Source organism: Trifolium pratense, linkage group LG4 (assembly GCF_020283565.1).
Source record: "Trifolium pratense cultivar HEN17-A07 linkage group LG4, ARS_RC_1.1, whole genome shotgun sequence".
NCBI classification, from domain to species: Eukaryota; Viridiplantae; Streptophyta; class Magnoliopsida; order Fabales; family Fabaceae; genus Trifolium; species Trifolium pratense.
In genome coordinates, this window is record NC_060062.1 from 38,531,263 (window position 1) to 38,556,803 (window position 25,541).

At 31.9% G+C, this 25,541-nt stretch overlaps 5 protein-coding genes across 6 annotated transcripts; 3 read left to right on the forward strand and 2 right to left on the reverse strand.

Moving 5' to 3' along the window:
- Positions 1–4,375: 4,375 nt before the first annotated feature.
- LOC123882211 (putative disease resistance protein At3g15700) lies at positions 4,376–6,711 on the reverse strand. The gene is made up of 2 exons (XM_045931020.1): positions 6,583–6,711; positions 4,376–6,416 (listed from the first exon to the last, which is right to left on the reverse strand). Exons 1-2 carry the CDS (start codon positions 6,584–6,586, stop codon positions 4,789–4,791), a joined length of 1,632 nt encoding a protein of 543 aa, XP_045786976.1. The 5' UTR covers positions 6,587–6,711; the 3' UTR covers positions 4,376–4,788.
- A 2,559-nt stretch (positions 6,712–9,270) lies between these two features.
- On the forward strand, positions 9,271–9,714 carry LOC123882215. Its single transcript, XM_045931024.1, has one exon. It carries the CDS (start codon positions 9,275–9,277, stop codon positions 9,665–9,667), a length of 393 nt encoding a protein of 130 aa, XP_045786980.1. The 5' UTR covers positions 9,271–9,274; the 3' UTR covers positions 9,668–9,714.
- A 3,657-nt stretch (positions 9,715–13,371) lies between these two features.
- Positions 13,372–16,647, forward strand: LOC123882212 (probable disease resistance protein At1g61310). Its single transcript, XM_045931021.1, has 3 exons — positions 13,372–13,698; positions 14,046–15,593; positions 16,240–16,647. The coding sequence occupies exons 2-3, from the start codon at positions 14,059–14,061 to the stop codon at positions 16,325–16,327; spliced, it is 1,623 nt and encodes a 540-aa protein (XP_045786977.1). The 5' UTR covers positions 13,372–13,698; positions 14,046–14,058; the 3' UTR covers positions 16,328–16,647.
- Positions 16,648–17,296: 649 nt separating this feature from the next.
- On the reverse strand, positions 17,297–19,950 carry LOC123882213 (probable disease resistance protein At5g47260). 2 transcript variants are annotated; one of them, XM_045931023.1, is made up of 4 exons: positions 19,937–19,950; positions 19,609–19,786; positions 17,906–19,386; positions 17,297–17,609 (listed from the first exon to the last, which is right to left on the reverse strand). In XM_045931023.1, the coding sequence occupies exons 3-4, from the start codon at positions 19,354–19,356 to the stop codon at positions 17,516–17,518; spliced, it is 1,545 nt and encodes a 514-aa protein (XP_045786979.1). In that variant the 5' UTR covers positions 19,357–19,386; positions 19,609–19,786; positions 19,937–19,950; the 3' UTR covers positions 17,297–17,515. The 2 variants fall into 2 exon arrangements, with proteins under 2 accessions (XP_045786979.1, XP_045786978.1); XM_045931022.1 differs by lacking the exon at positions 19,937–19,950 and having other exon boundaries at positions 19,609–19,874.
- Positions 19,951–21,377: 1,427 nt separating this feature from the next.
- LOC123882216 (protein FATTY ACID EXPORT 5-like) lies at positions 21,378–23,819 on the forward strand. Its single transcript, XM_045931025.1, has 3 exons — positions 21,378–21,690; positions 22,413–22,500; positions 23,428–23,819. The coding sequence occupies exons 1-3, from the start codon at positions 21,492–21,494 to the stop codon at positions 23,498–23,500; spliced, it is 360 nt and encodes a 119-aa protein (XP_045786981.1). The 5' UTR covers positions 21,378–21,491; the 3' UTR covers positions 23,501–23,819.
- The last annotated feature ends 1,722 nt before the right edge of the window (positions 23,820–25,541 follow it).

Genomic DNA, 25,541 nt, shown 5'->3' on the forward strand with positions numbered 1-25,541 from the left:
GGATAAGTGAGATGACCGGGGTCCGAACCCCGACCCCCTGCATATATAATGTGATGTCCAACCAACCAACTGAGTTAAACTCACGGATTTTGCCTCCAGAATTGATTCTACTTGAAAATAGAAATTGTACCTTTCTGATTCTAATTGATTTTTACACTCAAATTCTTTGTTCAACTCACTTTTGTATGAATATATCCAAACATAAATCAATTTTGCCAAACTCAATTATGTCAAAATCAATTATGTCCACCGCAAAACCAAACACATACTACATTACGTGAATTAGAATTCAAATTCCAATTTTTGTATATTACATATAATTATATAATGTTTGTATCAAGTACCAACTATATTTATAGGGGATTAATCTTGATATTTATTTTTACTACGTATTTAGAAATATAGAAATTTTATCATGCGGTAATTGTAAATTTATGTTCTTTAGAGTCCATTTGGTGTACAGGATAGAGAGACAGGATATGATAAAAATATCCTATCCTACTCAAATTCCTTGTTTGGTGCACCAATTAGAAAGAATAAAATAAGGGCCCGTTTGGTGCGCAGGATAGCATAGTGACATGATATGATATAAAACAGGATAAGGATAGGATATGATAACAGCAGGATAACAGTTATACTCAGTTATCATATCCTGTGTTTGGTGCACACAGGATAACAGATATATCATATATTTATTTGATCATGTTATATATTTTGTTTTTAATACATATTTGCTCATAATAATATGATAAGATATATAACATATTTAATTGACAAAATTACTCTTGTAAAACAATTGTTATTTTTTAAAAATTATTTTGTAATACTTTGAATTTTATAAATAAAAAATATAAATAAGTAATCAAATAACTTTATATAAATTTCAAATAAAACTCATGAGAAAATAATCAAGTTTAATTTTTTATATGAATCATGATCAAATAAATAACTCAATAATATATACATATTAGATAAGCCAAATAAATATATGATATATCTCTCATACATAAATAATAAAACTACTATTGCAAAAGAATTATATTTAATTTTTTATAAAATTTAAATTAATATCCCTATTTGTCAATTTTTTAATAATCATTTTAATTTTAGTAAAATTTTGATTTTTTTAGAATATATAAATTACAAAATTACCCCTGTGAGAAAATCACATATATATTTAAAAATTAATTATTTTATTATTTATATTTTATTAATTTTATTTTATGTATTTTAAAATATATTTTATAAAATAAATCAGTATTTTTTTTTCTTATCCTATCCTGCTGGTAACCCAGCTCAAATTCAGGATAAGAATTATAACTAGAGAGACAGGATAGGATAAGCTTCAGGATTAACTTATCATATCCTTTTGTATCACCAAACACTGGATTGCGGCAGGATATGATACAGTTATCCTATTCTGTCTCTTATCCTGTGCACCAAACGGGCCCTAAACCTATTACTTATCCTATCCTATTGAGCCTTTATAATTTTAATCCTTATTTTAAGTTGGGTTAGCAACACGATAGTATAAGCATATCATATAACTCACGCCAGCAGCCTCTTCGAATCCCGTTGAATGCATTTTATGAATTTTTTATTCATTTTTTTCCACCAGATTCATACGTGTTGCTTTGCTACATGCTAGATTACGCAACCCATATTTTTTTTGACGCAATTACGCAACCCATATTAATCTTCATCTGATCTGATTTTTTTAATATATTTAATATTTTATTATTATTTTATACTAATAGATATTATTTACTCCTATTGAATATTTGATGTTTAAGTGAAAAAACTTATTCAGCTTATTCAGCCCATTTTTTATACCAATTAAAATATTAAATCATTTTATTTTATAAAAAATGTGTATACTAATTTTAGTTTTCTTAATGTTAATTAAAAATATAAAATTATTTGTTTTATAAAAAATGTATTTGCTTTCCAAAAATATTTTTTTCATTTAAATATAACATGTATGTATTTTATCATGTCAATATCAAGTGTGGACCAAATATCGGATATGATAAAACAATGATATCCTCTTTCTTATCATGTGTGCACCAAACACATGATAGGATATGTGTTTATCCTGTCACTATCCTATCCTATCTTTATCCAGCTTCTTATCCTATCATATCCTGCGCACCAAACAAGCCCTTAGGAAGTTATTGTTAGGAAAAAGGATTTCCAGCGAAGGAAATGGAATAAAATTTCAATGTCAACTTAAAATTATTTTTGTAAACTTGTTATTAAATACAATTTGATATTTCCTCTATTCCAAAATATAAGAAAAAATTGTTCAAATAAAGTTGATGTATCTACTTCATATTTTTAACTAAATACATCAAGTTTCTTTAACCAATTTTCCCTTATATATTTTGGGACTGACGGAGTACACTTTTCAAATTGTCATCAATATTCAATACCCAACTTTAAAAATTCCAATTCCAACTTATGGTCAATATTGGTGATTGTTCGAGGAGACCATGATTTCGTTGACTTGTATAGTAGCTAGTCCAATGATTAACACAAACTTTAGACATGTGTCAAATTATTTTAAACATTCTTAAAAAAAAAAAATAGAAAATAGTATTAAACAGTGTTTGCGTTGCGGAGCAGTGAATATTAAGGAAATAATAATATAACTTTGATAAAAATTTTATTTTTATTTCTGTTTTTTTTTTCTTAACCACTATCCTGAAGGAATTTTTATCGTGACATATAAATAATATGTCTCCTAAAAGTTAAACCTCAAGAATATTTCGACATAAAAAATAAGTTCAAATGTAGTTTTGGTCTCTCTAATTTTCAGAATTGTTTGACTTTGGCTCCCAAAATTCAATTACTTGATTTTAACCTTCTATGTTTTACAATTACTCGATTTTGACCCCGCAAATTTATCAATTGTAGTTCTACATAATCACTTGTCGGAAACATTAGTCTGCAAAACAAAATCATGAAACATAGCACAACCAGACATCCAACAAGTCTTAGCTCAATTAGTAAAAAATTATTGAAATTATTTGGCTGAAATTTATGACTGGGATTCGAACCCCAACTCTCTCATTTATGTGTATGAATATATGATAACTTTCAATTTCGTCTATATTGTTAGCGCAACAATCGGGGGAGGGTCAAGCGAGGAGCATTCACTTTTGTGACACTTGTTCTTTTGAGCAACACGCCTTTGCGGGAGACACACCACTTGTTCACCCAAAACCTTAAGGTGATAGGTGAGTGGGTTCTCTCACTTATAAATGCTCAAGTCACCACATTCCTATCCAATGTGGGACTATTTCCACAGACTCACACTTGTTATATTTTCAACACTCCCCCTCAAGTGTGAGTCCACAATGCTCCCCTCAAGTGGAAGCTCTTTCTTCCACATACACTTTGTACCGCCGTTGACTCACTTCAACAGAACACTCTTTTACCCACATGTGGGACACTTACCCATTACCATGTGGGGTACTTTTCGATACAAGTAAGCCGGTCCCTTTCTTGAAACCAAAGGCTCGTGATACCATTTGTTAGCGCAACAATCGAGGGAGGGTCAAGCGAGGAGCATTCACTTTTGTGGCACTTGTTCTTTTGAGCAACACGCCTTTGTGGGAGACACACCACTTGTTCACCCAAAACCTTAAGGTGATAGGTGAGTGGGTTCTCCCACTTATAAATGCTCAAGTCACCACATTCCTATCCAATGTGGGACTATTTCCACAGACTCACACTTGTTATATTTTCAACATATATAATAAAATAAAAAAATAATTCTTATGCCTGACTCTTTTTTAAGCAAACTCCAAGCTTCACTCTATATAAGGATTATTAAGGGATTTAGAGACTCCCTTTTGACAATCCATCAAGGCACGTACTTGTTGGCAACATGTGGTTGCATTGCACCCGTTAATACCATCAAATATGAACCTAAATCAATAGTCATATATTGTTCCTAAATCTTCATCACATCACCTATACATTTTGTAGTATAGTAACAATTTTCCAACCTTTGCATTTAATGCACCGTTAAAATACTCAACTTGCTTGACTATTGCAACTTTGTCTGGACATAACCCACATGAGAAGAGTTTCTCCTCTATATATACTTCAAAATAGTATCGTTGACTTTTTCTTCTTTAACTTTTGTCACTTGTGAATCAAACTCTTTTGTTTAGGCAAAAGTCTAAATTGAACACAAAGATTTATAACTAAACTAATAATTCATGAGGATATTTTTCCCTTATAGACACATTATATTAGAAAAAGTTGACATGTATATATATATATATTTTTTTTTATTTAGCTTTTTCAAAAAAAAAAATTTGACATGTATTTTTTTTTCCCATATATGTACAACCTCACATTATTAATGATCTTGACACATTAACAAAAACTACGGAAAAATTAGAACTCGGGACCAAAATTATGGTTTTTAAATTAAGCAAGCAAAACTTTTATTTTAAAGACCAAAAATGCATTTAATTTTTTAACTTTTAACAAAAATTACTCCAAACATTTGGGTGTGTCAACAACAAATGAACCGTAAAGAACAATGATTGAATCATTGAACTTCTCCAAGAAAGAACTATTTGAAAAAATCTGAATTAAATATCTGAAATTAGAGTCAACACAAAAAAAAAATGTTAGATGTATATCTTACATTTTTTTCTTAACTAAGCAAAAGACTTGTAAAAATATTACAACAAAACAAAATTACAACACTAAAAACCAGAACCAACGGCTAAACACAATATATTTTCAATTTGCCATGCAAAACGATTTTTAATTTGCTTGGCATCTTCTATGATCTTCTAGTTCAATTTGCAAACGATTTTCAATATGTTTGGCATCTTCCACGATCTTTTGGATAAATTCATATTCGTATCCAGTTTTATAATGCTTTCCGGACAAATCAGACACTTTTAACAAAGCCGACTTCCATTTTTGTACTTTTTCTGAGTGAACTCCAAGTATTTTTTCATGATGAGCCATGGCTTTGCCATAATTTTTTCTCAAATGCCTTATGTCTGATGGATCTACTTTGTAAAAGATTGGCCAAACTAATTGATTCTTCAATTCTGCACATTCAAAAATCTTGACAAGCTCATCAAGACACCATGCTGAATTTGCATAGTTTTCGGATAAAACAACAATCGAAAGTCTTGATGTTTCAATTGCGTCTTTAAGAGAAGGTGCAATTTGTTCTCCAGTTTGCAGTCCTTCATTATCTAAGAAAGTTTTGAATCCCCCTTGACGTAAAGCTTGATAAAGAAATCCTGTAAAAGAGTCGCGAGTATCTTTCCCTCTAAAACTGAGGAACATTTGCCAATGAGCAATTGGGTTTTTCAAATTTTCTAGTGATGCTTTCCATTCCTCCATGGGTTTACTTCTTAGAGAAGATCCCACCTTTATAATATTTTTAGGTAACCCTTCACATTCAATAGCAACTTCGCGTGCCACATTCAATAATTCAGAATTCTCTTCATGATGAATGGCTGAATATACTTTGAACAAAGTACAAGCCTCCTCTGTAGATATGGGATCAAGTTGAATCTTCCTTTGACAACGCATTAAGTCACAATCTTGTTTGCAACGTGTGGTCAAAAGGACCTTGCACCGATTACTATTACAAGGAATGCCTACACGCTCTAGGTCAAATATTGACCTAACATCATCAATTATCACAAGTATTGGACGGTCCATATTTTCTATTGTGGACAATATTCTTCTTGCTCTCTTGGCTTCACCGTTTCTATCAAATTTCATATTCAACAATCTATCAAATCTGATATTCAATAAATCAGCAATTTCATCTTGCAATGTTGTGATATTTGGGTTTTGTGTCACATTGACAAACAAAACCTCATAAAAAATCTTTAAATGCTCGACTTTCTTACCCATTGCTTTCACCAACGTTGTTTTACCAGAACCGTGTCTACCATACAATCCAATTATCGAACAATTATCATCTTCCAGTGCCTCTAAAAGTTCGTCCGAAGCCTTCTCTGTAGATTCGAAACACATAAAATTGTCTTCAGAAGAGAAGCGTTCTAAACTTAGAATCGGAGTTGAAAATGGATCAAACACACATTTAACATTGAGCGCCTTTATTCTTTTCCGCAATTTCATATATTCATTCAATGATGATATTCTTGGTTGTGTTTTCAGATTCTCCATATCTTGCATGAGAATCTCAGTTTCTTTTAGCCACTCAACCACAACATCACTAACCTTTTCAATTTTATGATCAATTGATTCAACTTTTAGTTGCACGCGATCTCGATTTGAAATGAGTTTGTTCTTTCTCCTTTCAAATTTCTGCAAGACTTTGGCCATCCAATCAGGTACCCCATAACTAACAAGAAGACCTCCATATTGAGCAATATCTTTTACAGTGTGTATACTTACTGCTGCAAAATTAAATAATAGAAACTTCTAAATCAGCATATAGTTTCATTTTTTTTTATATATATATATTAACTTAAACAAAAAAAAAATAAATACAGAGTTATATGATTTTACTTATTTTGAGCATTATGTGAAACATATAATGAGGAAAGTGGAAATTGAACTCACACATATTGTTGCAGGATGCAGAATGGATGAGTGAAGTTTGAATGATTGTGTCTTAAGCTTCAAACAAGAAAGTCAATAAACAGATTAATGGATATAGAAGTGTATTATCAAGCATGTGTTGTGATTTGTGAACCCATTACTTTAGTCATCTATATATATATACTTGTATACATGAAAGTCAACTCTTAGTATTTTCCTAAAATATATACGTAGTAGTAATATAAGTTGACCAAGTCATATCACATCCACTAGCATGCATGCCAAGTTGACCCATTTATAAGTTCAAAATCTATATAGTTCATGAGAAAATTAATATTGAAGGTGTATTAATTAAATTTTTACTATAATATCCCTAATTAAATAAAGATAAATAAAAGATTATTATTTCTCTCTTAATAATTGAAGGATGATTTTGAAAATATGTATATTATTCACAAATTTAATGTAAAATTTACTTTAATTTTCTTAATTCTTGTGCTTTTATCAAAGAGGTTTTATAGTTTGGGACCGCGATATGGCGAACTATTGGTTATTTTAATTATTTAATTAATGTGAGTTTATCATCTATTGATTCACCTCAAGCTACGAGAGTCGTCATCTTATTGTGATGTTATTTGGAAAAAAATTGTCCTGTTGAAAGTATCTATATTTTCATGGAGGTTTCTTTGTGACATTATACCTACGAAAATTTTCAACGTGGGAAATGTTAAAATGTCTCATAAAGACACATGTTAATATACATTAAAGATAGAAATTTTGTATTAAAATTGTGTATTTTATTTTTCTAAAAGTTAAATGTTACTTTTTCATAAAATAATTACTATTTGTAGAAACCTTATTAGCATGTTAACATGAGAATTAGATATCCTGCAGTTTTATAATCTTGCAGTTTGGTGCATTTAGTGTTATTGCGAGAGATAAAAATTTTTTACGGGAGAGAGAAAACAAATTTCCAACAACAAGAATAAAAAGTACAATTGCTTTGTGTGTTACTCCTCTCATCTCACTCACATATGCTCCAAAATTCAACTTTATGAAATTAATGGTCTCTCTCTCTCTCTTAATTGCCTCTTTGACTGAAATCTTCTCATGACATTCAACGGCAAATTTACAAGTCATATACAAATGCCCAATTTATTCATTTAAACCACATGTTAGAAAATTGTTACAAGAATTCCAATAGGGGAGACCTCTATTGTGAAGAAAAGGCAAACATTTTATAAAAAATATACTCTCGATCCATACCACAATTAATATAAGTTGATTTTCAGTTAATTTATAAAATTGTCCTTCATTAATGATATATATGAAAAAATATAAATTGAAAAATTAAAAGAAAATATAATATTAAATTAAATAGTTAAGGTAATATAATAAGAAAAATAACATTAAATGTTTCATTGGTAAAAGTAACTTATAACTCAGTACAATTTTTTTTTCTCAAAGTAACTTATAATTTGATACGGAGTGAGTAATATATATATTGAATGGATAAATAAATACAAATACAAATAATACTACACTCACGTTCTAAAATTCAGTACAAGGTCACCAAAAGAGAAACAAAAGAGAAAAGTCCAAGCGGGGGCTTAAAATGACAATATGTCATGGTATTAATAAATTATAGTTATAATAATGAAGTGATTATTTCATACGAAGCATCGTTTGTAACAAGACTCTGATTCAAATTCAAACACCAGAATTTAAAAAATTGAGAATCAGTTGATCAAGTCATATACTAACAATATAACATACAACTTGATATTTTACCACGGTTTGCATTGATTTTAAATGATTATATATGGAGATGAATTAAATTATACTAGTGGTGGTATTTGAATAATGTAATAGTTTCTATAACATGCAACTTGATTTTACCACGGTTTGCAATGATTTTAAATATGATTATATATGGAGATAAATTAAATTATACTAGTGTGGTATTTGAATAATGTAATAATGTTTGAACACTATAACATGCAACTTGATTTTCTTTTTTTTGGTTGATAACATGCAACTTGATTTTACCACGGTTTGCATTGATTTTAAATATGATTTATATGGAGATGAATTAAATTATACCAGTGTGGTATTTTCTTTGAATAATAATGTAATAATGTTTGAACACTACAAATTTTCCCATCTTTGGTCCCAAACGGGGCAATCTTTGCGGGAAGACCATTTACAGATAAAATTGACATCCCTAGTATATATATTTGTCAAGTAGCCTAGTGACTAAAAATTTTACCCTTAAGGTGGATATAAGTGGGATAACCGGAGTTCGAACATCGGCCTCTGCATATATAATGTAATGTTTTTGTCAACTGAATTAAGCTCACGAAACAATTTGACATATATTTTTTTTTTAAAAAAAAATCTATATAAACAAAAAAACACGAAATATTTTCTATTTTAGATCTTAAACACTAAAAACTCCCCAAATTCTCTATTTTAGTTTTTAAATTACAAGTTTTGGGACTGAAATAGTTTTTAAAAATAAAAAACCAAAACATCTTTTATATGTTTCGGTTTTTTAGTCCTCAAAATTGAAAAGTTGAAAATAGTTTTCAAAACTTATAATTTAAAAATAGTTTGTCAAACAAGTTTTTAGTTTTTTTTTTTTTTTTTTAAAACTAAAAAAGAGAATTTGGGAAGTGTTTCAAACAAGCCCTAACTATGATATGGCGAATGGATGCATGGTTTCTCCGGTTCTTGTGGTCGTGCTTCTAACCTTTTGGCAGAGCTTTATGCTATTCTCAAAGGGCTTCAATTGGCTTGGGGCTTAGGCTACCGTACGATTAACTTGGAATCTGATTCTAAGTCAGCTATTGATCTCATCCTTGAAGATGACAATAATTTTTACCCTCACGCAATTGTTCTTGGTCAGATTCGTATCCTTCGGACGCGTAATTGGTCTTTATCTTTCTCTCATACTCTTAGAGAAGGGAATGAATGTGCTGGTTGGTTGGCTAAATATGGTGCTCAGTCAGATGTTAATATTAAGTTATGGACTTCTCCGCCTCCGCAAATAGCGCATGTGTTGCTTGCGGATGCAACGGGTGTCTTGAGGCAGCGTCCTCGTTAGTTTGTGTTGTTGTCTTTTTATTTTCCCCTTTATCAAAAAAAAAAAAAACAAGCCCTAACTTTTTTTCTTTTTCTTTTTTGAAAACTGTTTTCTAAAATAAAAGAGTTCTTGAAAACTAAGAAAAAAAATTCAATCAAACAGGGCTAAACTTGAAGGTTCAGGGTGATCAACTTGCTATATGGATGGACTATGGAGAGATTGAGATTAATTGTAAGCTGAAATTCATGTTTCTATGTGTTTCAACAAACATTGGAATTTTTTAATTGAAGGCTGTAGTTCGATTTCTGCGGTTGCTGTAATCACCGTGACAGTGAACTGTGAACTGCAATTTCTGGTTTATTTTTGGTTTGTTTTTGTTGGATTTTAATTTATATAATAATGTAAACATGTTTTAGCCATATGTTCAATTTTGAATGCTAATGGTTTTGTTTTTCATTTGAGATTTTGATGTGTATTTTGTCTCTAGGTTGCAGGAGGTAATGGAACAGCTTGCTGGTTGCTTGGAGTTGTTTGTGATCTCAAATTATCTCATTCGCCTGCCATAGCCACGGTTCCCTTGGGCACCGGGAATAATCTACCATTGCATTTGGTTGGGTAGGAAATCTTATTTCTATCTATGTTGTGTGCTTCCCATGAAACCTACAAGTACATTTAAAACATATGCTGCCTCTGCCATGAGTTCATGACTTTAGGAGTGTGCATATTATGCTGGTGTTTAAAAGCTAACAAGATTTAATTTTCCTGATTCCTGTTCCTAGTTTGACTGGATGCTCTTTAGGAGTGTGCATATTATGCTGGTGTATTTCTGAACTTTACGCATGTCTGCATTAACTAGGTTGTGTTTTTTTTTCCCCCTTTCCCCCTTATCCTATATCGGTAAAGATTGTGGTTCCTTGTATGCCTTTCAATTTGATGTTGTGGTTAAGGAAGTACTCAACAGTTGTTGTGACTGAGATAAGAAATATAATTTTTTTAGAAAATGTATAAAAAAAATGATTGATCCCATAAATCATAAATGTTTTCTGCTGTATTGCAGGGGAAGAAGAACCCGGGAACAGATGCACAATCTGTTTTGTCATTTCTTGATAAAGTAATGAAGGCTAAGGAAATGAAAATTGATAAGTTATGAATTTTCCCTCCTTTTCTTTCATCTTATATTAGGTTTTATTTTGTTATTCTGCTAGCTAAATAGCTCATATATTAGTATATAGTTACATTTCCTTCCTAGTATTGGGGAAATTCTAAGGAATACTTGCCAGGTTACGAATAATTCTCTGAATTGATTTTGTACAGAGTTAATGACATTATAGTTGGAATAACTGCAGTACCCTTCAATACTAAATCAATAAATTCATTTATCGTAATTGAAAACCTGTCATTTCTTTTTCAATTTAGTAATTTATTTCCACTATCTGTGTACCAACTCAATATGATATCTTCTGTGGTGTTGTAGAATTATTAATCTCAAAGCATCATGCAGACTGTTTAATACTATTATTATTTTTATTTAATCAATCTATTGTTATCATTATTAATGTTCTCTTATGGGGCATTTTTGAGTGGTTCCAATAGTTTAAGCCTTAAGGAGTATTGTGTCTTCTTTGATGTTTTGATTTTCTCCCTTACTGACTAACTACTCAAGTTCTTAATGCTCCTTAACCCAAGCAAATTTGTGATGATATTTTAAGGGCTACTTTTTGTTCAAGATCTTTAGTAAATATATCAGTTGCTTGACTGATAATTTCTGTTTTTTTCCTAAACCCTCAGCTGGCACCTTCTTATGCAGATGAAGACTCCGAAACACGGTGCCTGTGATCCTATTGCTCCTCTTGAATTACCTCATTCTCTGCATGCTTTCCATCGAGTATCTGAGACAGATGAACTTAATATAGTAAGACACTATACCATTCACTATTTAGCAATTTCATACTGCATCCAGTTCATGATGACTGGGCGCTACATTTTGCAATTCTTAACATTTTGCAGTTTATGATGGGGGCATTGCATTAAAAAAATGTATAAAAAAAATAGAATAAGTTCTTGTGCCTAAAACTGGAGGAACATTAATGAATTATGAGGTTCCTGTGCCTAAAACTGGAGGAACTAGGGCTGTGTAGGGTGCTCTACTTGGAGTAACAGGTTGGACTCACAACAAATGAGATCCCGTCAGGTGAAAAGGTAGAGTAGCACCTAAAGCCAAAGAAAAATGAACCTAAGTAGTGTCCCCTGCATGCTAAAATTCAAAAAGGCCTGTGAAAACATGATAGCATAGCTTTCCCCTGAATTGAAATCTAAACTCAAACTCTAAGTTATAGGAGAGAAAATGATGACTTAGTGTCCTGACTGTGTACAAGTCAAATGCTGAAGTCAAACGTTGGTCAAAACGGCCACGTAGGTGAAGAAGGAATGACGCCCTGATGAGTAGAGGAAAGACAGCTGGCTATTTTCTAGAATAGTACAGTACTATCATTGTATTGGCTATTTCAGGGAATAATCTCTTTGTTTATTTGGCTGTCAATTCCTCTACCCAAGTACATGGCCCATGATCCGAAAAATGCATCTATTTAAAGGGTCTTAACCTAATTCCAACGCATCCATGCTTGTACACTCTATCCGGCCTTCATCCATAACCATTTTGCGCAGCCGTCACCTTCAAGTGAAGAGAAGAATCACCTCTGAGATCTGATAACCAGTGCCTCGCCGCCTACTCCTGAAGGTTTATTTACTATGAATAGATCTAGGGAATTGGTTGTATTGGTTACTAAGCTCAATATGAGCTAACTTCTTATTAGTTGGAATATGTGAAGTTTAATATAATTTGATGTTGTTTATGTGATGTGATGTGTGCTTGCTATGCTACTTTAATCCTTTTGATTTAACTCCATATGTTTAATTCTTTGCTTGATCACCTTAGATTTAGATACAAGTTCGTTGTTGAGAGACATCTAGCAATGAATGGATCTAGAGGATTAATATGGTAGAATATGGACACATAATTCTTTCTTAAAGGACTTAGACATAAGCCTTAAGGTCATAGTGGAAATCAAGCGTGCAATCTGAACTAAAACGAATTAAGTGTGACCTAGACATAGGATCCACCTTATCCCCCGTTTTATCACTTAACGGTTGTAGACATACACCACTAGGTAAGCTTGCTCACATTAGTCATGACTGCACTTGTCACTCACACAACATTAAAGGATATTAAATGGATCATTGTTCCAACTACTCTTTACTATCATTCCTAAAACCCTTTTTAATCAATTTCCTTTACTTATCTGTTGATACTCACAATGATGCTTGGTTACGTTTTTCCTAATAAGTTAAGATCTAATTGTGAAGTGCATGAAATGAAGTTTTGGATACTCACAATGTATTTGGCAGTTTGCGAATGGATTATCTGTGGTTGATTATCAGATTAATTTTCTCTAGAAATATAAGTTTTGGCCTTAAGGATAAAGGTTATTAGTATTAATATCAGATTAATTTTCTATGAAATTTCTTAGAAAACAATGCAAACCTTGTTATCAACTTGGAAAATACTATTAAATTTACGATCGCGGAGGGTCGGTTGCAAAGTCAAGATAAATATAATGAGGAATATATCAACTTCCTAACCTCTTTATAACCAATTAAGGTAGGTTTATTATTATTGTTAAAATGATAAATATAATGCTAGTTAATGTGAATCATGTTATGTGATGTGAGGATACAAAAGAATTGATCAACTGATCCTTAATTTTATCTCATTTTTTTTAAAATTTTGATGAGTTTGAATTTAAAAGTCAGCTTCTTGTTACTTACAAATGATGCTTCCTACGAAATAATCACTTCATTATTATAATCTATAATAGATAGGCAAAACGTGTTCTTGAAGGCATCTTATAGTGTCCAGCTCCTATTTCCTACAAATATATCTATCATATCATATCTATTTTTCCCTTAGCAAGTTTGACATTACTAAGCAAAATCAACCACATTGATAATTGGCATTCTGATTTCAACCCTTTGTCCCTCTGCAGCATCTTGAAGTAAGTTAAAATTTCATTCACTTATCTTTGCATATCTTTTCTGATTTCACATCATATCGAGATTAGTTTTGATGGATTGTCGGCGTAAAACTTTTTATTTTTTTTGTCGGTGTAAAACTTTTTATATTGTCAACTAATCACAAACCAGGATTTATATGAGTTTTGAGGTAGATATGGTGAAAGTAATTTTTAACGATCTGACGGTTATGGTTGATTGACAGTGTAATAATCTTTACGCTGAATGTGTATATTTTCTCTGTTTGTTCCATTTCTGATAAGATCATCTAGAGTAAAAATAGGCCATTAAAGTGTGATCTGGATTAAATACTAATTTAATTATTTTCCAGTTACTTTGTTTAAATGGCAAACCAAAGCTCTATCTCGTCTCTTACTGCTTTATCGGGGACATTTATACGCGAAGGAATTTATTTGTTTCAAGTTGGAAAAATCATTGAAAATGTGATCAAAGAGAAAGTGAAGTTGATTTCAAATCATGAGTTAGTGCTGAAAAAAGTTGAAGAAAAAACTAAAACAGAAAAAGTCAATGATGTTGTTATGGAATGGCTAAATGATGTGGATAAAGTGATGGAAGAGGAAGAGAAGATGGAAATAGAAATGGAAATTTTGGAAATCTTGTGTACTTCTATTGATAGTGAGAGGAGATATAGGTTTTACAATGAAATGCTAAAGAAAATAAAGACACTAAATACCAATTGTGAGTTTGAGTCATTTTCTAGCCCGATTCCTGGTTTAGAGTACTTCTCTTTCGGAAATTTTGTATGTTTTGAGTCGACTAAAGTAGCTTCGGATCAACTTTTAGAGGCACTGCAAGATAGTAATTGCTATATAATTGGATTATATGGGAAGAAGGGCTCTGGTAAAACAAAATTGGTGAAAGCAGTCGGTGAAAAAGCCAAGTATTTAAAGATTTTTGATGCGGTTCTATTAGCCAATGCGTCTCAAAATCCAAATGTCAGAGCTATTCAAGATAAAGTTGCTGAATCGTTGAATTTGAAATTTGACAGAAATACTGAAGCTGCAAGAGCAAGAACAATATCTTCAGCATTACAAAGTAAGGATCGAATTCTCGTGATCCTGAATGATGTTCGGGCGAAACTTGAGCTAGAAGATATAGGTATTCCTTGTAACGGTAATCGATGCAAGGTGCTTCTGACCACACGTCGCCAAAGAGAATGTGCCTTGATGGATTGTCAAAGAGAGATTCCACTAGGTCCGTTATCCAAAGGCGAAGCTTGGACTTTGCTCAAAAAACATTCAGGCATAGACGATGAGTCATCATCGGACATATTAAATATAGCACATCAAGTAGCTTATGAATGTGAAGGTTTACCAGGTACAATTAAAGAAGTAGGGGCTTCCTTAAAAAGTAAACCTATTGAGGAGTGGAAAGAATCATTAGACAGTTTGAGACATTCAATGGCTCGCTACCATATTTTTCTAAGCTTTAGAGGAGAAGATACTCGTTACTCTTTTACAGGTTCTCTCTATCGTGCTTTGTGTCAAGTCGGATTCAAAATCTTCATGGATGAAAGAGGATTGGAGGGAGGTGACCAAATTTCACTATCACTACTCAATGCAATTGAAGCATCAAGGCTTTCCATTATTGTTTTATCCGAAAACTTTGCATATTCGCCATGGTGTCTCGATGAACTTGTTAAGATTATTGAGTGCATGAAAATGAAGAATCAATTAGTTTGGCCAATATTTTACAAAGTGGATCCATCAGATGTAAGGAATCAGAAAAATAGTTATGGCAAAGCAATGATTGAACATGAAAATAAGTTTGGAAATGATTATGAGAAGATAAAAAAATGGAAGTCAGCTTTGTTTCAAGTTGCCAACTTGTCTGGATTGTGCTACACTTCAGGTTCAGGGTACGTTCTGTCTGACTATGCATTAAAATGTTTTTAGTTAAGTTCCATAATCAATGTCTTTGTATACTAGTACTAGCCCGAAATTGTATCATTAATTATTTATCGCTACTCCGTCTCCTAATTACTTAATTAGCGACTCAGTTGACCATACACACTATTCGTATATATTATTTTGACCATATTTTTTTACTGATTAATAAAAACAAATGTTAGTATATAAGATGTTGTTGGATTTGTTTCAATGAATATTTTTATAGTTTTTACTAATATACTATGCTGGTGAAACAGTCAAGTGAGTCACCCATTGTGAGACAGCGAGAGTGCATTATATTGTTTTTGAAGGTCTGTGAAGTGCTAGGAGTAGGATTGGCCGCAGTTACTGTGTGACGCAGTAATTGATATCAGTCGTCCAATTTAAATCAATGGTTGAGATCAGTAGACATTAATTTAATTTCAGCCGTCTGATCTCAAATCAATGTATAAGATTTAAAACAGTGTGAAAGTTTACTGCAACTACTTTGGATCCCGAAAAATGTTAAACAATAAATATGACTTTGTTTTCAATTAATTAGTGAAGCTTAATTTTATCCGAATGAATAGATTATTTGCATAAATGAATTGAAAGGCCTTGTATTTATTTTTGCAGGTATGAATATGATTTTATCCAAATGATATTGGAGAAGGCCAACAATATTAAAACTCGTTTGTACATACAAAGTATGGATATGGATTAGAAGCTTTACTTACAAGTTACAACTGTGCCACAGAAGATAGATTTGATCACAACTTGCAAGTTGTCCTTGATTCATAAATGGATTGATGTTGTAATGTGCATATAAATGCATATTCAATATGAAGTTGTTTTGGACATGTGCAAGTATATCAGGATTGGATTCAAAATTTTGTGATGTAAAGAAGTTTCTGTGTATTTCTTCGTTCATAAATATATAGAAAAAATTGTAACCAAAAAAACATGTTTTAATAGAATTATTACACTAAATTGTAAAGAAATAAAAATTGACATAAAGTCTTAGAAATTGGGTTCAACTTAACAAAATCATATTCAAGCTATATATAGTATGTTAAATGAGTTTGGATCTCATCCCAAAAGCTAGTTCAAAGGATGAAGTGTCCAAACACATTTATATATCCAACAGCCCGAAAACCACAACTTCCCCTTCTCAGGACAATCCTTCTTGAATTGACTGGTTTTGTGACAAATGAAGCATTTGTACTTCGATTTATCAGACCCCTCTAATTTGGACTACGACCTAGATTTCTTCCCTTTGTCGTATCCTTTACTCTCGCTTCTTCCTCATGAGACATTCAATCCTTCACCTCTATCATCAACCAAGTCTTCGAACTTAGTTCCTTTGTTCTAATCGCCAATTGAAACTTCTCCAAGATAATAGAGTCTTTCATTCCATAAAGGATAACATCGTTGAAATGCTCAAAAGATCTAAGAAGTTAGTGAATTCAACAAGAGTAGAACTTTGTCTTCATCATCAAGTTTCCGCAAGGCTGCCACAGGTTTCCGCAAGCCAGAAACCAAACCTGCAAGGCTGCTCCTCATTCCCATAAGGCTGAATTACAGTTTCAAAAAGTAAATTTTCCCCTGCCAAGGCCGCAAGGCGCCCTTCATAGTCAGTCAGACGGAAATTCGAAAACTCAGAATAATTATTTTTTTAATTGGAAAAATTATGTTAGACAGACAAAAACAGCATGGTCATTTCATGATTATATTTTACAAACCCTCCTTCATATAATTACAATACTTTGTGGACCTAATTCAATTTTAAGGGGCATATGAATTGAACATTGCATCAGATGGAATGCTAGTCCATATTGCTCCAACAACATCAATATCCACTTTGAACATCCAACACTATTTAATTACTACAAGAGAATCATAAGTCTTCTTTCTAGTCCTTATTGCTGCTTCTTATGTACAATCTATTTTTAATATTCTTGGCATCTTCGACGATCTTCTGAATAAATTTATATTCGTACTCATACCTGCAAAATTTATATGCAACACCTTTCAATAAAAAAACATGCATATTTCACACAAAAGCATAACTTGAACAACAGAATATTGCATGTCTAAAATTTCATGTAAACAACGTTTGAAATAAGTAATAACAATAATAGAAGATTGGATTTCTTGTGTTACAATCCACATACCTTCAAAACAAAGCAAAATTATATACATTTATATATTTTAACATCCAATGTTACTAGTGGATTGGTCATAAGAGATTAAATAATTATGGAAGGATCCATATAAAAGTATTTTAGAGTACACTACTCACCCATATTTATAAGTCTTTCCGGATAAACTAGAAACTTCAAGCAAAGCTGACCTCCATTTCTTAACTCTCGCAGAATCATTTCCAAATTTTTGTTCTTGTTTAGCCATGGCATCGCCATAACTATTTTTTTGATGCCTTATATCCGAGGGCTCCACGTTGAAAAAGATTGGCCAAACCAATTGATTATGCGTCTCCATGCACTCAAGGATCTTAGAAAGTTCATCTAGACACCAAGACGAGCCAGCATAGTTTTCAGATAAAACAATAATTGAAAGTCTCGATGTTTCAATTGCATTAACAAGAGTCGGTGAAATTTGGTCCCCATTACGCAATGCTCCATCATCCATAAAGGTCTTGAATCCCACTTGGCACAAAGCATGATAGAGAGATCCCGTAAAAGAGTGCCGAGTATCTTGTCCTCTAAAACTCAGAAAAATTTCCCATTGAGCTTGTGAATGTTTAAGACAATCTAGAGATGCTTTCCACTCCCCAATAGATTTATATCTTAAAAAATTTCCTACATCTTTGATTGTACTATGTAGCCCTTCGCATTCATTCACAATTTCAGACGCCACATTTAATATATCAGACGGAGACTCATCATTTATGTCAGAATATTTTTGGAGCAAAGTCCAAGCTTCATCTTTGGATAAGGCATTCAAACGAATCATCCTTGCTTGACATTCCATGAAAGTAGGTTCTTGTAGGCGTTGGCGTGAGGTCAAAAGAACCTTGCACTGGTTATCGTTACAAGGAATACCAAAATCCTCTGGATCAACAATTTCTCGAACATCATCCAAGATCACAAGAATTCGACCTATGCTTTGTAATGTCGAATATATCTTTATTGCTCTAGCAACAGTAGTATTTCGGTCAAATTTTATTTTCAACGAGTTGGCAAATTGGTCTTGAATCTTCATGACATTTGGATTATGCGACACTGTGGCAAATAAAACTGCATCAAAAATATTTAAATACTTTGCCATTTTACGGACTGCTTGCACTAATGTTGTTTTACCAGAGCCCCGCTTCCCATACAATCCAATTATTCGAGTTTTATCATCTTGCAGTGCCTCTAAAAGTTCATCCGAAGCTTCATTTGTAGACTTAAAACACACAAAATCTTCAGAAGAAAAGGACTTTAAAGGTGAAGTTGTGCTCGAATATGACTCAAATTCACAATTGTTGTATAGCATCTTCATTTTTTCTATCACTGAGAGAAAATCATTTCTCATCTTAACATTAGGCCTATCCAATATTTCCAATTTCACTATCTCTTCTATGGTTTTGTCCACATCATTCAGCCACTTCAAAACATCAATGTTGACTTTTGTTGTTTTATCAATTGCATCAACATTCAACTGCACAATTTTTCGTTGCCAAAGCAATTGCCTTTTTTCAGCCTCTGCCTCCTGTTGAAAGTTCCGTATTCTTCCCAAATAAGGTATCATTGTCACCTCCGTTTCAATCACATAGGTAACCTACAAAATAATTCCAAACGCATCTTATTAAGATGATCTTATCAAAATGACCATCTTAATGGCATAACAAATAGGATTTCCATAAAAATCAAAATCAACAAATCATATATTTTGGTATGCAACATTAATCCTATATGCATAACTATTTATCATGCGTTAAGAGTATCATGTCGGTTGTGAGATAGTCTGAATATATGGTTATAAAGTAAAGACAATCATCACCTTATAACCGGTTTTGTAGCGTTGAATTAGTCTCAACTCCTAAGTCCTAATTCTACGATGGTATCGGTCTCTCTTGAAGATGCAACAAATTAAAATGAATTTCCATAAAAATCGTATGCAGCTAATATTCCATCACTTATTAGTATGCTTATAAGTTATTACAGTCTTTGATCAAGATCTTAACCAGAAAAATAAAAATTGAACAAGTTAGAGAAAACATATGAACTTAAATAAATGCAAAAAACTTGAATAAATAAATTTAAGTATGTAAAGTGAGGAATATCTCAATATAGGGATTGGGATAGAATATATATTGGTGGGAACTGACCTGTAGATTACTTGGTGATCAATTGACTTTTTGGATAAGTGTTTGACTTGATCCAATCTTCATATACAGGGTAAATGGTTTGTTGTTTTTTTTTCAAAAAAAAAATTAGGGAAATTTCATTTATATCTGTAAAAAGTTTATTTTTCTGTGTTTACCCCGCAATGTGAAGATTCTCTTATTTTGTTCCCTGAATGGACAACTAGACATCTGACTGTGCATTTCTGATGATGTGGCATGCACACGTGAAAAAAATAATTTTAATTTATTTTTAATTCCATGTCAGCTAATAATAATATTTCTTAATATAAATTAAATTCTAAAAACTTTATTATTAAAAAAATGATTAATTAATTAATTTATATTATATTAGAAAATTATTATATAAGCTGACGTGAACTTTTAATAATAATAAAGTTTTTAAAATTTAATTTATATTAAAAAAATTCTATTTTTGGGTGGACCGGCGGTCTTGGCCTTGGGGTTGCATCTTTGTTGTTTCTATTTTTGTGTATTTCTTCTCGTTTTATTTTCTTCTTTTGTGAGTACTTCCGGTACTTCTCTTTATAATGTTTTTCTCTTGTAACCACCTAATCCTTGAATGATCTCTACCAAATTGAAGTGGATTAATGATGTGGATAATTTTTTTCCCAATCTCACAATATTAATAAGTTTAACACATAAGCAAAAATATCACTAAATTGAAGTGGGGAACTAAAAAGTTGATTTTTGAAATAGAGGACCAAAATTTCATATTTTTCAAAATAGGTGGATAAAAATTGGATTTAAGCCTATATTTTAACATGACTAAATTTGTCAGTATTTCTAATTTCTTTTTTTTTTTTTGGTTACAAAAGAGAAAAGAAAACAAAAAGCAAAACACAAAAGGGATTAATCCCCGACAAAAGCTACTCCCCAGGCATCAGCGCAAAGCGCGCTCGACAACTGAGAGGGAGGTTCATCTAAAACCATCAAAGACAAGTTCGCGGACGCTCCCATCTTGGCCAAAACATCTGCACAGACATTCCCTTCCCGAAGGGTGTGATCAACAACAACGTTCCAATCTCTACTCATTACTCATTAGATGACGAATGCTTTGGATCTCATTTGCAAATTTATGAAACAGCGAGACACCAATTTTTGTTTACCCTAATTTACTCTAACAATTTAAATGAATAAATATATTTTTAATTTAAAAAAATAAATATTAAATACACAAATTTTAAGATTATATTAGTATGCATTTTTCATTTCTTAAAAAAAAAGTCAGCTCGGAATTTGCTTAGGTGTGTTGAATCAAGTTTTAAATTTTAATAAATCCAGATAAAATGTATGCATTGACTATTGACTATTGACTAAGGACTATTTCGTAATTAAATGTTATTCAAGGGGCATAATCGAAAATAAATGATGTTGACTTGTGCCTCCCACGCGCCTCTAACAACTCCACAATCTCTGACACTTTCTTCTTCTCTCTCATTTTCCCGATTCACTTCAAAATTTTCCCGGAAAATCAAACTTCATTTTGTAGACGAAAGAAAAAAGAGAGAAAGAAAAAATGCACGATTTCTGTTTCACAATTCCTTACGGATTAGTATTAGTCGGTGGAGGATTATTCGGTTTCATTCAAAAAGGAAGCACCGCTTCTCTCGCCGGAGGTGTCGGTACCGGTTTGTTTCTCATCCTCGCCGGTTATCTCAGTCTCAGTGCCTTCGGAAAACGAAAGAATTCTTACCTCGCTCTCGCTATCGAGATCCGTATGTTATTCCTTCAATTTCATTTCATTGTTGTTATATTATTATTATTATTATTGCTTCATTCATGATTATTGATTTTGTTTTAGTGCTTGATTCTGAATCTGGAACTTGTTATTAATATGTTATAGATCATGATTTGATGAAATTTCCTTAATTAGTGCTTTTTTTTCTTAATGTATTTTTTTATTCGTACTTTGTGGATTTCATTTATTGTAGTCGATTATCTGAAATTTTGGATTTTAATTAATGCGTGAAAATAAAGATTTAATTCATAGTCATACACAATGAATTATAATACTTAAAAATGTTTGATTTGGTCATGTGAGCATAGTTCATTTAACAAGGACGTTGCATTTTATATGCAGAGCCAGAGTTTGAATGTGTACACTCCACTTATTCACCTTTAAAAATGTGAAATTCTAGGCACTAGGCTTCCCGACAAAAAAAATATGTTCGATTTAAATCATAATTACTTTTAAAGTAAGACATATGATGTCAACAAATCCTTGTTCAACCGTCAAAAATGCTGAAACTGTTAGGTCGGATGCTGGAGTTCAAACTCCACTCCTTTACTTGTGTGTGTGTGTGTGTGAGTTTTCAGCTATTATCAAAATTAAACTCTTTAAATTGAAGTTATGTTTTGGTGCTTTTTTAGTTATAATCCATATTTTTTCGAAGTAATTTTTCATAGTACTAATTATGATTTTTGTATTGCAAAACAGTTTGTGCAGGTGTACTAACTTTTATCATGGGACAGCGTTACTTGCAAACATCCAAGATTATGCCTGCAGGTGTTATTGCAGGACTCAGGTAATTAAAAAGACTGATTATACTCTCTTTTTTATTTTGTCTGTTGATTATACTTGGTTTTATTTGTAGGAATTAAAGTTTAAGTTTTACAATATTTAATTATTGGATTCTGTCAAAGAATAAAGGATTTAATTAGTGGATAAGTTATTGTCTTATTTTTTTTTGCCCAATGATACGTTGTTGTCTTAGATTATATATCCATGAACTTATCTTTTATGAAGAGTTAATCCATTAGCGGATGCAATTTTGTTCATTATAGTATATACTATGTATTTTTGTAACTAATGTAGGCCTCACCATTCCATTTATTTATGTACAGAATAAGAGAAAATTTGTAGTTTACTATCATCCCTTTGGAGTAAACTCGGTTATAAAAAAAAACTCAAGTCTCATGTTCGTTAGGGATATGACTTGAATAGAATTTATAAGTTTGGGTAATAATCGCGCCTTACAAGCTGATTTTATGCGTTTAAGTTAAGTTCAAAAGTTAATATACTATCTGAACTTATTCTAAATCTGTTGTTTGGTTACCCGAATTATTACACACTTGAACCAATAGCCCTAAACAGAGTTTATAAAATTTGACAATCATCGCTTTATAATCCAACCCAAAAACCAAAAATCTTGATTCCTGACCTTGTTTACTGCAAGTTCTTTTCAAATTTGTTTTAGCATCTTGTTGATTTGAAGATCTATATATTATTTTCCAAATAGGATTTCAGGAATCAAACACTGTTGCACTAAACAGATTTTTGTTGATTGCTAGTCTTAATGGCCTCGTGACTTAATAGTAAACATGTACGCTAGTTTGGGTGTTTATTTCTGAACTACTGCTGACGAATGTGCATTGATTACATTTACTAAGAAGAACAATGTGTGTTTTTGTATCTAGAGTTACATTTATTTACCCTTCCTTTTGTTTTGCAGTGGTCTGATGACTCTGTTTTATCTATACAAACTAGCAACTGGTGGCAATCATATACCTGCTAAGGCTGACTGATGATAAAGTGATTCATCATATACTCTAATACATATATGTTGGGTGACCTACATGACTTAGATGGTTGTTGTTGTTATATGTGTAATAGAATTGGGCATACCTGCAATATTCTTTAAGCAACTCCTTTAGTAAGTTTGTTAGTCCTTTCCACTTTTTCTTAATGAAGCATTTGGGTCATCCTAAATTCTAAACAGATGCTTATTTGTTGTATGATTCACAAATTCGATGAAAATTCCAAATGAAATGTACTATGACCTATTACTTGTAACTTGATTAGTTTATTACTCTGCAAATTTTCATTTCCTTGTGTGATTTCTAATTTTCTATTCTACCTTTGATTTGAAATCTGGCATAAAATACGTTGTCAACATTTAGATTAGGTTCCGACGTGCGCATCTTCAGTCTTTTAGACTGAAGTGTTATTTCATCTTTTTTGTGTCTTGTTTTGGGGCTTTTCACTCCCAACTCTTGGTATTCTCATACCATTTCTGCCTCTTCTGGTTGGTTGTTTAACACTTACTTTTATTTTACTGAACTGAAAAATGCTTATATCATATCATTAAGAATTAGTACTAGTTGGTAAATAAAATAAGGAGTAATAACTCGTGAAACTGTGGGAAGATTGGAGCCATCATTGCAAGGATGAACTGCCAACTTTGTATCTTTCTAGGCAAAGAAAAATATGTAATCAATAGAACTCTGAATAAGTCCCTTGCACTTATTGATTGTCACACCAAAGTCAGAAAGATAAGAGCATCAACCACAACCACTGGCTTTGAATCAAGCTCAAAGACCACTCATTGGTCTCTTGCCCACTATCTTAAATAGGGTGTTAGTATGTAAAAACATATTACAAAGTCATTCAAAAATGATACATATTTCAACTATATATCATTAAACTAAATACAAGCTAAATAAATATACTCTACTAATTTCTAAATGTATATTTTTGGGGTAAATTAGCACTTTTTATTTGACATTTTCAAAATTCAAGTTATATTAGTATTTAGTTGTTTATTGTTTATCGTAGAAAGAGAAATTGTTGCAATGATAATAATAACTTTTTTTGATGATGCTAAATAGAGGAAAGATCCCAATTGGAGATGCTCTTATTATAAAGTCCTATTTCAAAGCTAAGCCTCTTTGGAACACCAACTGTTTGATTCATGGACAGACTGCAAATAAGTTTTTATTCCCTAATGGCGGTGACACAATTGTTAATCAGCAAACACAGTATTAAGTGACAGGAACTTGCTTGAACTGAGTGGCAAAAATATAGAAGAGTTAGAGGTGCACTTGTCTCATTCTTGAAACCAGAATCTCTGAAACAATATGTTGGTAAAATTGATGTAGAAGTTCGGAGCCACATTCAGATAGTTGGATTAGTTGTATGTCACACATGTAATTTGGTTTTATATTTTAGTTACTTTCGGTATTGACATGTAGAATGAGACTCTATCTTTATTCTCGTCTGATTAATCAGTTATTCAAACGATTCACGAGACTGTGGTGGAGTGACGGATTTGATCAATGATATATGCTGCTGATTATAAGTTATTTTTGCAGGGTGAATTCGTTAATTATGTTGATGACAATTAGGATAATATACTTGATTCCAAAGCTAGCAATAAGCAACATGTGTAAAAACCACAATCATAATTTACAAATTTGTTAAGAACAATCGGATTAAAAGAATGTGCTTCTAAAATGTGCAAATGCTTACCGAGTAGCAATGGGATATTAGGTTTTTATATTGGCCTAATTCATCCTTACAAAATCGATTTGTAAGATAAGAGATACCTCTCTTTATAAACTCTTCCGAGCACCAACAATATTGTGGATATAAATGGTGATTCGATAAAATCTGATATCATATTAGATTTTTATATTAGGCTAATTCATCTTTAAATCTATCGATTTTTCCAATGATATTTAACACCTCTATTGTCCAGAATTATTTTCCCTCACATATGCACAATTTTGCTAACCTCACAGCAACTTGATGATGAATTATGAAATAAACTAGTAATAAACCCGTGTG

What these genes read in the sequence shown, in the direction of transcription:
- LOC123882215 (XM_045931024.1), top strand. Translation starts at nt 9,275, where the DNA reads ATGCATGGTTTCTCCGGTTCTTGTGGTCGTGCTTCTAACCTTTTGGCA.
- LOC123882212 (XM_045931021.1), top strand. Translation starts at nt 14,059, where the DNA reads ATGGCAAACCAAAGCTCTATCTCGTCTCTTACTGCTTTATCGGGGACA. An exon ending in TGCTACACTTCAGGTTCAGG is followed by an intron (nt 15,594 to 16,239) that starts GTACGTTCTGTC and finishes TTATTTTTGCAG; the next exon opens with GTATGAATATGATTTTATCC.
- LOC123882213 (XM_045931023.1), bottom strand. Translation starts at nt 19,356, where the DNA reads ATGATACCTTATTTGGGAAGAATACGGAACTTTCAACAGGAGGCAGAG. An exon ending in GGAAAGACTTATAAATATGG is followed by an intron (nt 17,610 to 17,905) that starts GTGAGTAGTGTA and finishes TAAATTTTGCAG; the next exon opens with GTATGAGTACGAATATAAAT.
- LOC123882216 (XM_045931025.1), top strand. Translation starts at nt 21,492, where the DNA reads ATGCACGATTTCTGTTTCACAATTCCTTACGGATTAGTATTAGTCGGT. An exon ending in CGCTCTCGCTATCGAGATCC is followed by an intron (nt 21,691 to 22,412) that starts GTATGTTATTCC and finishes ATTGCAAAACAG; the next exon opens with TTTGTGCAGGTGTACTAACT. An exon ending in GGTGTTATTGCAGGACTCAG is followed by an intron (nt 22,501 to 23,427) that starts GTAATTAAAAAG and finishes TTTGTTTTGCAG; the next exon opens with TGGTCTGATGACTCTGTTTT.